Raw genomic sequence first — 16,249 nt, forward strand, 5'->3', positions numbered from 1 at the left:
CATGGAGGCTGCACTGGGTTCCCTGCAGGTCACAAGCTCTTCATTCATCAGCCCGTGGCAGCAGGGGAGTCCTCCTCTCTCTACGCTGTTACCTGGTTTTCCCAGGAGTGATACCAACAACGTTTTTATGGAGTCTGTGGCAGGAACAATGGTAGGATTTAGACTTTCAAGCCCCAGGTAAAGAAGAAACTTGGCAATGAAAGAACATTCTGTGTGATCCAGGTCTTATGTCAAAACACCAGATATAAAACATCCCCTACTCTCTACATATCAAGGAACACAAAGACAACCCTGAGAATGGAGAAAGTTAAACTCAAATAAAAGCATGGCCATCAATAAATCAACTTACTAGACACACTAAAAGGTCTAACAGGTGATAGACCTTGACAGAGCTAATAAATAAATAAATAATAAATAAATAAATAAATAAATAAATAAATAAATAAGAAAAGCCATAAAAGTTTACTTCCAAATAGCAGACACAAAACAGGATTCCTTGTAATGGAATCCTAACAGACAACAGTATAATATATGTATAGTGTATATAATATGTGATTTTAAACTTTGATTTTACTTTTAGTAACTTTTAAATGGCACCAATTTCAAGTATTTAGAAAATTATATAACACATATTCTAATTAGATGTAAACACCATCTATTAGGCCTTAACTTTTCTTGTGGCAGACTTTTAAGAAACTGTCTGAAATAGAAAATGAAACCAAGCTACTGTTATCGTTGAAGGTGGGAGACGTGCGCTGTGTTTTCAAATGCTCCATGTTTCCGCACAGGAAGAAGCCCTGCTTGCTCCTTTTAGGGTTGCAGAGAGCTACTCCCTCCAAGTCCCAGGTCTAAATTCAAACAGTGAAAGCAAGATAAAGCTTTCCTCTGACACTGCACCAACATCCTATTCACAGACTGTGGCATCTTGGACATATGTGCACATAGAATCAGTTCATGTTGCCTTTGCATATATAGTTATGAACTAATCTTTATACACAAACCACTTCTGTGAAAACAACTAGTAGCTCTTCAGAATAAAGACCAGAAACCAAGAATAAAGCAACAATGTTAGCCTCTAAGATGAGAGCTTCAGAGTGTCCTTTTTAAGAGGGGGGCACAGAATAAGGTCAGGCTCTCTGTAAAGCATGGAAATCGAGTGCAGAAACGTGCAAGTGTGAATCCATGAGCAAAGACATCCCATGGCTGAGCTTTCTCTTCTATTGTAAAGGGTATTTCTAAAAAGGACAAAGCTGGTTCCCCTTGGACTCCTGAGATAAAGTTAGCCTAATATATTTAGGTATAATTTCTACAGTACCAGATACATAAAGTCACTACTGCTTCAAAGAACCCTGTAGATCAGGTGCCATGAATGTACTTCAGGTTGTGGTTATTATTTAAAAGACATATGACAGGGGTTGGGGATTTAGCTCAGTGGTAGAGCACTTGCCTAGCAAGCGCAAGGCCCCGGGTTCGGTCCCCAGCTCCGAAAAAAAAAGAAAAGAAAAAAAATAAAAGACGTATGACACCATGTCTGCTGCTCCTGGTAGCTTCTTATTCTGCGACACCTTTCTAACAGCCCAACAGGTCTGCCCAGGACCTTAGTTATTGATAAATGTCTGTGAAATACTGCAAATGTTTCACTCACTAAGTGCCTGGGTCACTCAATTACAATAAAATACTGAGTTGCAAGGAAACTTACTTTATAGTTTTTACGTTCATTTATTTAAGGAAGGGGGGATGTGCCATGACTCTTGTGGAGGCCAGAAGACAACTTAGGAGAGTTTTCTCTTCCCGCTGTGTGGGTTCTGGGGATCACACTCAGGTTTGATGGCAAGTGCTTTACCAGGTGAGCCATCTCATTGGCCCAGTGGAAATTTAAATCCCTATCTTGCTTATTTCACAGCTGTGCATAGGGTGTGTGTGTGTGTGTGTGTGTGTGTCCATGTTTGTGTCTGTGTATGTATCTCCTAATAATGAAATTAACCACCTTTCCACCTTTCCAAAGTCAAGCTTCTTCCTCCTGTGAAGCTAAAGCTCAGATATTTAATGAGATTAGATGCGCCTCAGCGACTATCGCTCCAAACACCATGATGAGCTTTCAACAAAATCTCTCTCTCTCTCTCTCTCTCTCTCTCTCTCTCTCTCTCTCTCTCTCTCTCTCTCACACACACACACACACACTCACACACACACACACACACACACACACACAAATGATACAAGTTGTACAGGCACACAGAGACCACATAAAACAGCAAACCCCCCATCTAGATAGTCAGCATTTTGGAACAATCAGACCGTGAACTTAAAATGACTATGACTCAGTTACAAAGAGCTTAATTTGAAAAAAAAAATAGAGACCATGTGGAAACATATGGGTGACATACGGAGACACTGAGACTCAAGACTCAAGAGGAAATTCTGGAAATCAAAGTCTTAATGCTGAAAACTGCCTTTGATGGGCTCATCAGCCGACAGACACAGCAGAGGAAAGAATAAGCAAACCTGAAAGATTGCCAGGAGAAACCCTGAAGATTAGAACACAATGAGAAACGGCAAGAAATGAAAAGGAAGAATAGTCAAGAACCTCAGGACACCTACAAAAGCTGTGAATTACAGAGCTTCGAAGCAGCCATGGCTGAGAATCTCACAAACGGTAGACATCGACCCGCAGAGCCAAGAAGTGCAGGAGCCGCACAAAGACGAGAACAAATAAGGCTTTTTATAATCTGTGAGCAGACTAAAGCCAAACTGCAGAAGCCTAAGGATAAACAGCGTATCCTGAATGAAGTTGTGGGCAGAACCTCACCTTCCCACACAAGGATGACAAAGGTTACCCTGGACTTCCTTTGTGAAATCATGTAAGCAAGAGAATAAAGAGAAATATTTTCATAATACCCACTATTTAGCAATAATTAATTAATGCAATTATCCTCCTTCAAAAGCATAGGATAAGTAGAGACTATCTTAGACACAGAAAATGAGGGAATTTATTAAAGTGTTAAGGAGTTTTTCAGAGAGAAGGAAGTAGAAAATGTAAGACTGAAACCATATAAAACAATGGTTCTCATCCTTTGGGGGCTGTCAACACTTTCACAGGGGTCGCATATCAGACATCCTACATATTAGATATTTACAAGTGGTAACAGTAACAAAATTACAGTTATGAAGTAGCAACAAAATAACTGTATGGTTGGAGCCCCAGCATGAGGCGCTGAATTAAAAGTCGCAGCATTAGGAAGGTTGAGAACCACTGATATAAAGATGAAAATTGGAAAGGAAGTAGGTAAGGTGAAGTAAAACACTTTTCTCTTCCTCAGATGGCCTTATAGTTAAGTTTGCTTGGGACTGGGTAAGGAAGGCTGGGAGGTTTGGGAACGCTTACAGAGACAGCTGGCCTTCCTATGGAGCCATTCTGAGCAATCTGCAAGTGGCTGTGAACAAGCTAGGTTGTAAACTTACTATTTATTGCCAACTCTGATGCAACCACTAAAAATTTCCTTAATGAAAGTTATAATTGGTAGGATAAAGCATGAAAGAAAATGAATTTATGTTTTCTAATTCTCCTTACCCCAATTAACTTTCTAGTTAGTCTTCCTTTCCCATAGTTTACCTAAATTTATTTGGGGGTTATCAAATAGGGGAGCAATAAGATAGCTCCAAATGACATTCTGCTCTACTCATAGATCAGGGCCTTCCTTGGCCATCATCAGCAGACGGCCAGATATTCTGAGACAATGAGAGACTTTGGAACACTCATCCCTCAAAAGTACGTCTACATCAAATTCCTCCATCCCCCAGGGCTGAGGGAACTCCTCAGAAGAGGAGGGAGAATGAATGTAAAAGCCAGAGGTGGAAGACAGCAAGAAAACAAGGCCTTCTAACTCAAGAGGACGGATGTACACCACATGGACTCCCAGAGCAAGGCAGCATGCGCAGGGCCTGCAGGGTCTGCACCAGACAGGAGGGTCCTAGAGCTGAAAGGACAAGTGGACACAGGCCCTATCTCCAGTTGACAACCACCTGCAAATGACAACTTGGTTTTCTCCATGGAAACAAGCTTCTCTTCAGGGTAGGCTCTCTTCAGGGTAGGCTCTCTTCAGGGTAGGCGGCATGTCGGGCAGGAGACAGCCAAGAGAAAAGGAGCTCAACCTCATCACCAGAGCTTCTCTAACTCAGATCAGGGCAGACTTGTGCTTTTAATTTAGCTTTATTTTTATTTCTATTAATTTTAACTTACTAATATATTTTTCTCTCTTTTTACCCTGTAGGTTTCCAGCTCAGTGTTTTTATGGGATTCCTGAGTGTGCTAATAAGTGGGTCGCTGTGTCTGTATCTGTTTCATGAGTCTTTCCTTAAGCTCTGTCCCTTCTGTTTGTTTTGTCCTATATAATGTATTAGTTTTTGTCTTATCTTATTATAATATATATGATTATTCCACAGAAGCCTTTCTGTTTTCTACTGAGGCAGAAAGGGGTGGATAGAGATGGGAGAGGAGGTAGAAAGGAACTGGGAGGAGTGGAAGGAAGAGAAACTGTAACCAGAATGTAAGATGTGAGAGGGAAGTCTACTTTCAATAAAAGGAAAAATGTTGGTTAAAAAAATTGATTTCTATTATGAATTATACTATTCAACTGAGACACAGTGTAAGAAATGCAAAACAAAACTTAGGAAGTTTTCCCTCGTGGGTCGATTGTTTTGACAAATTTGACTCCTGAGCGCTACACAAAACAGCAGCAAGGGTAAGTGGACCTTTAAAGGGAGTTTAAAACTGAATGAGAATTGTCTGGGTTCATTATGTGATGTGGCAATTAACACTTTCAACTGACTCACCATGTGCCAACGCGTGGCAGTGCCAGCCCAAGGCATCAAAGGCGCAGTCAGAGACAGTGCTCGCTGCAGCCATGGTGGAAGCTGGGAAACTCTAGTTCCACCCCACCTTCCCTGGGGCAGAAGTCCTCACTGTGCCATCCATGGATCACTTTCCATGGAGCTAGGGATGGAGATGCCGCAAAGCATAGTGACAACCAGAAACCTCAGCCGCTTAGTGATCTGCATCACTAGTCTAGTGTCAGCCATCCAATGCCCATCCATGCCAAACTATAACCTCCAGCCCAGCGACAGAAGTCACACTTGATGTTCACAGCTCTTACAAAGGTGACTTTGCGGGTTGGGGATTTAGCTCAGTGGTAGAGCGCTTGCCTAGGAAGCGCAAGGCCCTGGGTTCGGTCCCCAGCTCCGGAAAAAAAGAACCAAAAAAAAAAAAAAAAAAACAAAGGTGACTTTGCACCTGTGCTATTGTCCCAGCCAGCACAATTCTCTGGAGCACTATTATTATTTTCTCTAAATTTACAGGGCAAGAAACCAAGCTCCAAGGAAGGGAAATAATTCCCTTAGATCACAATGTAGTAAACAGGCCTAAGCACTGATAGACGCCCAGGCTTCTCCTTTCACACGTCTGAGACATGGGCTCTATGGGCTGAAAAAAAAAAATCACATTTCTAACATTCCTGTTCTAAGAATCAAACCTGTATATGGCATGTGTGAGTGTGTGTGTGTGTGTGTGTGTGTGTGTGTGTGTGTGTGTGTGAGTGTGTGTGTGTTTGCACACACAATATTAAAACATAACCAACTCTGAAAGCTTTGTCTGTATAGAGTCTGAAGACTTTGTGCAGAGTGGGGTTGGTAGGGAAATTAAAGGATGAGGAACCCGAGTTTACAAATAAATAGAGGATTCATGGGAAAGGATGTTACCAATAATAACTGGAACACATGTGGTAGATACACTCATGCTAACTCAGAGAGCTGTGCTCCTCTGAAACCTGTACGTGACCTCTAAGAACAATAGCCAGCTTATTGGATGCTCAATAAGGCCACTATACTTCACACACACAGCAAAGGCTTTAGCTGAATGGCAGCCCAGCAAACAAAGTGACATCTTATAGAAGACCCTCCATCATCACACTTCACAGCAGGTCTGGCTGTGGACGAAGATTATATCTCCTAAATGTTATACAGCGAATTAAATGAAATCCATGAGGCAGCCACGATTCCAAGAAGTTTTCTAAAGATTGTAAAGACCTTTGTAGTCATTCCCAGAGCTTTCCAGTGACTTTTAATTTTAAACACTTAGACTAGGAAAACTTTTCAAAATAGGATCCTTGCTCCTTTATTATTAAAAAGATTTAGTAGGCTGTACAGATTATACCAGAAAAATCTCACAAGTCAGGTGGTTGAGACAGAAGGATTGTGAGTTAGAGTGAAACCCTGTCTAAAGAACAGAAACAATACTAGCTCTTGAAGGCCTTTTTCCCTTCATGTAACCTTTCCTTTTTACTCATTTAATTAGTAGTCTTCAGAGACATTCCCGTGTGGGAAAACACCACTACTTTTCTAACTAGTTTTCTGGGGAAAGAGACATAACAAGAAGTATAGTCACAAAACAAAATCAAAGCAGAGAGACTCCTATCTGTGTTGATTTTATATAACCTTAGCAGTGCACATAGACTGTGGGAGCACTTTACCATTTCCTAAAATTATGTCACATAAAAGGCTATCTTAACATGTCAGAATTTCTCCATTCATAGCTTTACAGTTAATGAATGAAATAAATTCTAACATCTTTCTCATAAATTGAGTACTTAATGGCACAGCAGGTGATGGCTAAGAAACTGGGGAGTGTCAGGGATGGAAAAAGGAGGTTTTCTGTTTTCATGGAAGATATTGGCATGTGGATCTACACAGAGCACAAAGGTGGAGTATAAACAAATCTGGCTTTGTTCAGTGCAGAGAATGAAAAAAAATGATTTGAAGGAAACATTTTAAGCATATTGGTCAAAGCAAACTTCACCGAGCAAAACAGATCTCTGGAAATTTCAAAGATGAGACAGCTAGCCTAGTGATCAGGCAGAGATACCAGAGGATGGTAAAATCCAATGATATAACATACCTTCCCCTCACTTCAGTTAGAAAAGAACAGCAGGCTATGTTAACAAAGGTGAGGTCAAACAGCTACAGAGTCTGAAGGTACCAGGAAGCCAGGTGACACTGGTGGCACCTTTCCTGTTGGTACAAAGCCCCTTTTCATACTGAATGCAATGGTGAGGATTGCCAAGTTCCAAGCAGAGAAATTACTCAACATCTTGGCCTCTGTGTTAAGAACACACTGGAGGGCAAAAAGTGGGGAGTCAGTAAACTCAGTTAGGAAACTACAGTAACCCAAAGAAGAGAGATTAAGTAACACGAAATGAAAACAAGTGGGGGCTGGAGAGATGGCTCAGTGGTTAAGAGCACCGACTGCTCTTCCAGAGGTTCTGAGTTCAATTCCCAGCAACCACACGGTGGCTCACAACCATCTGTAACGGGATCTGGTGTGTCTGAAGACAGCTACAGTATACTCGTATATGGAAAATAAATTAATTAATTAAAGAAAAGAAAAGAAAAGAAAAAGTGGCTAAATCCTGCATACACTGACGTTTTAAAAGCTTTGCAGATAAGCTGGGAACAGAGTGGTAATTCTTGTTCTTAGGGCACACAAAAAGGAGCTCTCGTGTGGTGACATGGAGAGGATGCGGTGGGAGCTGGCTTAGGGGTGGGTGCAAGAGCAGGTAGCTACAATTACATATACATACTAGGTCATATATAACTACCATATGTGATCTAATACATGATCTCTATATAGGTTTACTACAGATACAAGTACAAGTGCCAATAAGGAGTCTGGTCACACAGTTCTGGAGCTGAGAGAAGACCTCTAAGCTAGAAACACAGACCTAAGGGTGACAAGTACAATGATCTCTGATCAGTGAGGTCACAAAGAATCAGAGACGAACAGAACAGTTCAGAGAGGTTTCAGAATGAAAAGAAAAAAGTTATGGGAAGCCCAGAAGAGCACTTGGTGGGAAGTGAGGAGGGAATTCTGTCACAAAAATACTCACTGAACAGTCTGGAGATTAAAGGTTTTCTTATCTGTATTCTGAGTATGTTATTTTTAAGTCTGCTCTCTCAGATATAGAATTACTGGGGTCAAGAGATAAAACTGTTGAACAGGCAAGTATGTTTTTAAGTAGGGATTTATTTTTACTTTAAGTGCACTGGTGTTTTGGCTGAGGGTGTCTGAGGGTGTTAGAGCCCTTGGAACTGGAGATGCAGACAGTTGTGGGCTGTCATGTGGGTGCTGGGAAGTGAATCTGAGTCCTCTGGAAGAGCAGCCAGTGCTCTTAACCACTGAGTCATCTTGCCAACAGCAACTAAACGATTATTAAAGTAGATATGTGCTACACTACTAAAGATGCTAGGTAATACTTCCTGAATTCAGTCACGATACTAGAGACATGAAACGATACCCAGATTGCCCACTGCTATCCCAGGGTCACTTCAGCCACAGAGAAATACTTCACAGACTGTGGCCTATTCCTTCCCAGGATGACCTGCATCCAATCACTAACTGATACAGAAACATGCAGGGTTGGCCAGGACAGCCCAGAGAGCAACAATAGTAGCTACCAGATTTCTCTATGGGCAGTGAGGAGAGGCACTCAACCTCCTCTGCTCTAACCTGTGTGCTTTGCCTTTCTTCCCTGGGAGTTATTCTCAAGAGCACTTCTGAAAGAATCCTTAAACATTGAGCCTCATTTCATAATACGCCTCCTCCCCCGTAACCGAGTCTACAACAGCTGGTACCAGGACTGGCCTGGAAAAGCAGGGGTTAAAATGCATCCTTTGACCAAGGTCAGTCACTGATATTCACAAGGATCCTGCCACTGGCAGTAATTAGACCTCAGCACAAGGTGGCAGCCCAACTATTAAAATTCTCTCCTGAGGAGACCTGCTTGATCTATCATAAAGGAGAATGCTAACTGGAATGCTGTTTCAGAGGTTTTGAGGAATCACGCTAAGAGGGTAATAAAAAAAGCACACAAGTCTTGTGGGCAAATAACCATCGACATGAGGACCAAAGACCTCACTTGCACAAACAGACTTCCAGATTCCGTGGATCTTTGGCAGAAGATCCTGAACCTCCGAGATCTCCAAGCAACTCTGTCTGCTCCATCAGAATCGTGGCAGAGTGAGTGGACGCTTGCTGCACGAAGAGGGATATCTGGCTTGATCTTCCCAAACCTTAAACCCTCAGAGTCAACACCAGTTTACGACCACAGAAGCAGTCTTTTTTCTCTTCTCACTGTTGACAGTCTTCCTCCAGAAGATGCTATGCACCCTCTAAACCTGTCGATTCCTTATTCTCCTTCAGACCCCACTCAGGCCTGGAATACCACCCATCACATCAGGACCACATGAGCCATGATGGGCTTAGGAAGGAAGAGAGTTACCATATCCCAAAGGAACAGATTTAGACAGCTTGTGTTAGCCAAGGGCAGTCCAAGTGAGCCTAATTCTGGGGGTGTTTGATCAGCTCCTGGGCCCTAATGTGAAGTAGTGATTTTCAGACAGTTTCTTAGGATGCAGAATTTAACAACTGGCAAGAATCCCCAGTGATGACACAAAGTGACTTAAAATAATTGCCAGATGCCTACCCAAACCAACGGCTCACACTACATAAGGCTAGCTTCCAGGACACTGCCATGGGTGGGAGAAGCAAGGCTCGCTGGGCTCAGAGAAGGGCATTCTGGGATATACAAACTCTATACGGCCCCCTCCCCCAATCAGATGACTATTTTCTAAAACAATGACAAAAAAGCCACATGGAATATGTTGGTGAGAAGCCTCCAAACCACTGAAACGCCTATTTCCGGCTCTGGGGAGACCAGGATGAACAGAAGACAAAATTGATACATAACCAGGCTAACTGATAAACAGTAAGAGGGTGACAGGACTCCAGAAAGAGCCTGGTGTGTGCATTGTCTTTAGAGGAGCAACAGCAGTGTGTGAGACAAAGACCACAGTCATGAGAGAGAACAGAGACAGCTTTCCCTAGTCTGCCACTCCATGTTTGCTACCAAAAGAAATCAAAGACAAACAGCTACACAATGGAAAGCCGTTAACGCAATAAAGCTGCAATTGCTTGTACGACTTCCAAACTTGAGCTAATCTTTTACCCAGAATTCACAGGAAGAAGAGGACTAGTTTCCAGAAGGCAACACTTCGCAATACCTTGGCAAGGATAGTCGACAATAATTCCCCAGCCCTTAAGAGGAATCTACATCGTTTAATCAGGTAGCACACTGGGTGAAAGGGCTCAGAAGGGCTCAGATCTTTAGAGGACTCTGCCCACAGAGTCTGCAGTGATATCTGGAGACTTGAAACATCAGGCAGGGTACTCCTGCTCCTCCCCTTGATAGAAGCACCATGAAGGACAGTAATCAGTGGGCCCCAGCCAGGTGCTCAGAAAAGTTTGAATATGGTCACAAATCTATCCTGTGTGGGATCTCTCAACTGAGATATTCTGATTTCATACTTACTAAGTATGTCACAATATCCACATGTCTTTGGCCTATACATTAAGAGCTATCAAGAGAAACAAAGAAAGATGTCTTTAAACTCCCTCAACACCCACCCCATCTCTGCCAATACAGTAAGTTAAAACCCAGAACAGTTTTGGTGGTTGGTGGCAGAAACTAATGGATGCTAACAATCTCGGCAGCACAAGGGGTGGCCCCAACCGCTACTACCCAAGTGAGCAGACCCATGCTGCCACACAGCTTCTGCCTCTGTCTGCTCGGAGTTCTCCTCCTCCCTCCTACAAGTGCGTTCCCAATAGCACTGAATGCAGTCCATTTCAGAAACCCCAACTGCAAACGCCACTCCTCAATCATGAGTTTAAGTCATGTTTCCTTTTAAAATGAATATGCCTTTATCACCCTAACTGGAAAGTGCTTGGTTTTACTCCTAGTCAGCTTCTAAAGGAACAACATCAAAACAATATATTTTGAAATCTCTGCTTTTACTCTAGGAAGGACCTAGAAGGACGATTCCTCCTTTGCACCATTTTTGTTTGAGCAGTCTCATTTAATGCAGAATAAACTGGAGCTCACAGTAATCCTCCTGCTTCAGTTCCCAAATTCCTAGGATTATAGACATGAGCAAACATGCCTGGCTATAGATGTTTCATGCATTAAAAAAATCACTGTTGAGTCTACTAATCCCCATTTTCTTTTACATTTAAAATGTAAGTTGTTTTCTGATCTTGCAAGGAAAAAGATCTTTCCAACTTGGTTCCTATCTCCAGTTCTCCAGAAAGCTGTTCTCGGTTTCCATGAGGATTTTCTTCTACTCATCATCATGTAGTGCCTTAGATAAATTCCCTGCAAATATCAGGAATTTGTCTGATTTACGTAAATTTTAAACTTATGATCTGACAGTGAAGTAAACACATTGCAAGTGTCATTTCCTTTTCTATCAGGAGACTTCGTGGCACGACTGAATCAATCTCTTGATTACGCTGTTATTTAGAAAGTTGACAATCACAACTTATCTAAGGTTTTATGGTAAAACCTTTAAAATTATATGTGAATTATAAGTAGAAATGAATGGTATCACATAATTTTGAACTTGAACTAAAGTTCTGTGACTATTTCTATGAGTAAATATAGCTTAATGTGGAAGTAGGATAGTAACAAATTAATTAAGCACATTCTTTTTAAGTTAAGTCCACAGCTCTTTAAAAGTGTACAAGTGTACTCTGCATTGGCGTGCATGACATGAGGTTCCAAGTATTTAAACCCTGTGGGAATGGATGAGGAGACCGTTTGCTTCTGTTGGTTATGACTTTAAATCATAAGAAACAAAAGAACATCTTAGTTACATGAAATGCCAGTGATAAAGTTACTCACAAACAAACAACAAAGTACAACCACCAAAGTACAAATGTATTTTTAAACAATAATGGTTTTGTGGCTGCATACTAACAAAATGATTGGCTGTCAGTTGGCATGACAGATTTCCCTCAGAATATATTACTAAAATTATTGCAGATCCCCTTCTTAGAGAAAACGTTGGAAAGTCTATAGTACCAGAAGGCCCACAATCCAGTGCTTACTTCATTGTATGAAAACACAGTAGTAGATTTAACCAAATAATGCTGATTTAAGCAGAGATGCATGAACAGCAATTGATACCCGGGTTCTCCCCTTTACAGCTTTGGGATCGCATGGCTCAAACTCAGTCTCCACCTCTTCCTTCTCCCACCACAAAAGGGTCCAATGTCAGCCGCAAACATGAATGGAGAGCAGATCTTACCCGCAGCCAAAAATGAAGTGCCAAAGATGCAAAAAAGGAAAAGGCTTCCTTTTTCTATTTACTGTCATTGGCCAGTTCCCTACTTCCCATAATCATGCATTTCAGAGAAGATCTGGGGATTTAGTGTGGAAAAGCCGGAGACCATCGCCTACTTCAATGGCAGCAATGACACCTCTAAGAACAAGGCTCCTTTGGGAAGAGGGACAGAGATAGCTTGGAGGACACACCAGAGGGGGAGAGAGAGGAAGAGAGGGAAGGGGAGAGAGCAGGGGAGGGGAGGAAGAGGGGAGATGGAGGAGGGGGAGGGAGAAGACAGGAAGAGGGAGAGAGGGAGAGAAAGAGAATTCATTCATTGTTGGTCTGATTATTAAGCCATACTAAACCAAACAGGAGATTTTCATAGTATGTTGTTTGGTCTTAGGCTTTTATCCAACTCGAGTACAGATAGATAAAGACTATACATACTTGGAAGACGCTGCCTCCATGAATTCATCCAAAAACGCATCATATTCAGGGCCTCTCACTCGCCTGTGCCGCAGCCCAATATACAAGGGATCTTTAAGTAACTCCTAGTGGTAAAAAAGCAGTTGCCATGAAAAAGAATTAGCAGGGAGAAAGTCATTTACCTGCCCTTAGTCTGTTTGATCAGCTCTATAAGAGACAGAAACAAAAATAAAATCTTGACATACTGATTCACAGAGGCCCATAGTCACTAGCTGCTTAATGTATAGTATATTAATACTGTACTATATAGAGTACATCCATGCTCGTCACAAACCAAATTAAAAAAATTACTAAACCTTAAAACATTCTAGGGAATGTTAGTCTGGGGGAAAGAAAAGTAATTAAAATATGTCAGTGGTGCTCATTAGAAAAGCTCCACTCTAACTTTATAGGCAAATTTTACACACATGGAAAGAATGTTGTTTTAAAAATTTACAACTTATAAATGAAAAAATAACCATTTTTCATAGATTTAATTTCCAAAAAACCAAAATCTTCAAACATTTTGGGTATATTTGTTATATACTATTAACCCACTTGAGAGAATATTTCTAGCTTTCACCAAGCTTTTTAAACTTTCTACTTTCCTATTTCTTTTTTTTTTTTAAACATTTTATTTATTTATGTGTATAGCATTTTGCCTGCATGTATGCCTGCAGGCCAGAAGGGGGCCTCTCATTACAGATGGTTATAAACCATCATGTATAAGCTGGGAATTGAACAGTCAGTACTTTTGGAAGAGCAGTCAGTGCTCTTAACCTCTGAGCCATCTCTCCAGCCCTTGTTTCTTATTTCTTAAAGAGAGAAATGTGAGATACCATTACTCTGCCTAAGTTTTGGTATAAATAATCCTTAACATTATTTTAATAAATCAATTTTTAATTTGAGGTATAATGTAGATAGTGTAAAACATGCCTATTAGTGGCAAAGTTCTCAGTAAATTAAGAATATCTGTGAAAAAAACATAGCTGATGGTATATTTTACAGTGAAAGACTAGATTATGTTCAGATTCCAAACAGAGCAAGAATATCTATCCTTATCACTTTTCTTCATCATTACACCAGAGACACTAGCCATTACAATACAGCAGGAAAAAGGCAAACATACAGACTGCAAAAGGAAGAACTAACACTTTGTATTTGTATAGACATAATTATGTAATAGAAAGTGCCAATATGAACGTATATTAATTTAATATAGTCATAGGATATAAGAACACTAAACAAAAACAAGTATATCTCTATGTATTTATAATAGTCGAAATAAAACACAATGCCATTTTATAATGGTAATCAAAAAAATTCACAGGGAAATATTTATTTATATATATATGGGACTTGAACACTAGAAACTCCAAACACTGCTTTTTTAAAACCTCTAAATGGTTTAAATGCAGACTATAGACAAATTGTTATGAAAATGGAGGGGTATCTCAGAGGGCAGAATCAAGAACTCACAGGAGGGCAAGAGCCCGAAAACAATGTGCTACAGAAATCCTCTCTGAGGAATCAAAACCAGGCCATGAGCAGGGGCTTGATGTCCACAGAGGCTTCACTGGCTGTGGACCTTGTAGAACCAGGGGGTTCCTCTTCCTCCAATTTTGACTAGGAATGTGGCAGCCATCATTCTGTCCCTGACTTGTCACTGTAAGTTTGGTGTGAGAGAATATGTAAAACGAGACCTATCAGGAAGCAAAGATCAGGCCTCATCTGCACCTAGACCTGATCTGGATCAGAGGAGCCTGACTTTGGACCCACCCTCCCTGTTACTGCGATGGAGATCCTTGTACCGTAGAGGCCCACTGACCATTTATGAAGACTAAGGACTAAGAGGAAGAAGGCACACTTGTCCAGCCATCCAGGCTTTCCGACCACCCGGGCGAAACGACAGTCACAGGGCCATAAACATTAATGAAACAGTGATTGCTCCAAGCCACTGGGTTTGGAGACCCTTCACAACAGACAAATACAGTCTCTCAGGTGCACTGCTGTTAAGGTGCTTCAGCTATTTGAATCTCCTGAAGTAGGGTTTACTTAAAGCCAATGGAAACCACGGCCAAGAGCATACCTGTTGTCCTGGTGTAATTACTAATAGCACTCTCTCTCACTGTGAAATCCCCTTGGTTTGAACAATATATCTAACATGCAATATACTACTTAACAAGTAGGTAAGGCGTTTTGCTCACTGGAAGCTAACATGTTAAGTCACAGAAATGTAAAATAAAAAATCTGAAACTAAGAACTGTTGGAAAGCCCAGCTGTCCCTTAAGGCACTCTTTAAACAAGCCATTGGCAGGCTTCTGGGCAGCCGAGGTTAAACTGCCAATGTGTTACTGATGGCTGCCAATACTAAAATATGTTCTCAAGTCTGGAATATATTTAGCCTCTGACTATGAGATTTAGAAAAGGGGGTGAATACAACTGAGAAAACTGTGCCCCCCTTTTCTCCCATTCGCTCCCACACTGATAACTGATGTACATGACATAGAGAAGCATAACTGAAGCAGTCCAGCAGACAAGGGCGTTTCCACTAAGCCAGATGCCCTGAGTTCAATTGCCAGAACTCACAGGGCAGAAGGAAAGAGCCAACTCCCATAGGCTGTCCTCTTACACACCCACACAAATATGCAAAAGAGGAGAGAAAAATAAATTAATAGTTGAGTATAAGACTCATGAAAAAGGCAGTTTCAAAATTAGAATCCTATATAATTTTCTTATAATAACGTACTTGAAAGAAATTGTTTTTATAAAATTTTAATTAATAAAATTAAGATAACACTTGAAAAGATAATGTATTGTTACAGGTTTGACTGCCAAAAAATATAAAGTGCAATTTAAAAGGGAAGCAGTCATAGGAGAAAACGGGGTGACGTGGGAGGACAATGGTGGATGGCAATTGATGAGAGCAAGCTATAATGTCATATACCTATGGAGACATAATGTCATATACCTATGGAGACACATATACCTATGGAGATGGAACCTATCACTCTGTATCCTAACCAAACAAAAAAAAAGGGGGGGGGACTGAAGATTATTCTAGTTTATAGGCTGTCACAAAAGAAAGCTACATGAATACTTTGCATTGTGAAAACCTTATTGTGACTAGCCACACAATTTGATTTCTGACACACACACACAGCCATTTACACACATGTACTCCCACACACATGCACACATGCACATCACATCCATACACATGCGAAAATAACACAATACTTTTGACACCGAAGGACAAATTTGGAGGTAAATAGTGACAATGCAGGTAGCATTCTCCAATATGTGATTCATTTTAAAAAGCAGACAGTGTAAAAAATACAAGGTTATCAATCAGTCAACTTGACACCTCTAAGACCCACTTTCATGAAACCATTTGATTCTGATAATTCATGCAATCTATTAATGTAAAAATCTATTGTAAATAACAATGACTAAGTTTCTCTAAGTCCACATAACACTGATAACCTTGCAAAAAAGGCCCAGGTGGGGACTGAAGAGAGGGCTCTTTTGGTTAAAAGCACTGACTGCTTCTGAAGGGAAGCAGGGTCAG

At 41.0% G+C, this 16,249-nt stretch overlaps 1 protein-coding gene across 1 annotated transcript in view; it reads right to left on the reverse strand.

Annotated features, from left to right (window-relative positions):
* Me1 (malic enzyme 1) overlaps positions 1-16,249 on the reverse strand; it is a 113,461-nt gene that overhangs the window by 45,239 nt on the left and 51,973 nt on the right. The window contains exon 6 of the mRNA XM_032909690.1: positions 12,661-12,764. Coding sequence (XP_032765581.1) covers positions 12,661-12,764 — 104 coding nt within the window. The remainder of the gene's footprint in view (positions 1-12,660; positions 12,765-16,249) is intronic.

Source organism: Rattus rattus, chromosome 8, assembly GCF_011064425.1.
Source record: "Rattus rattus isolate New Zealand chromosome 8, Rrattus_CSIRO_v1, whole genome shotgun sequence".
In the NCBI taxonomy this organism is placed as follows: Eukaryota; Metazoa; Chordata; class Mammalia; order Rodentia; family Muridae; genus Rattus; species Rattus rattus.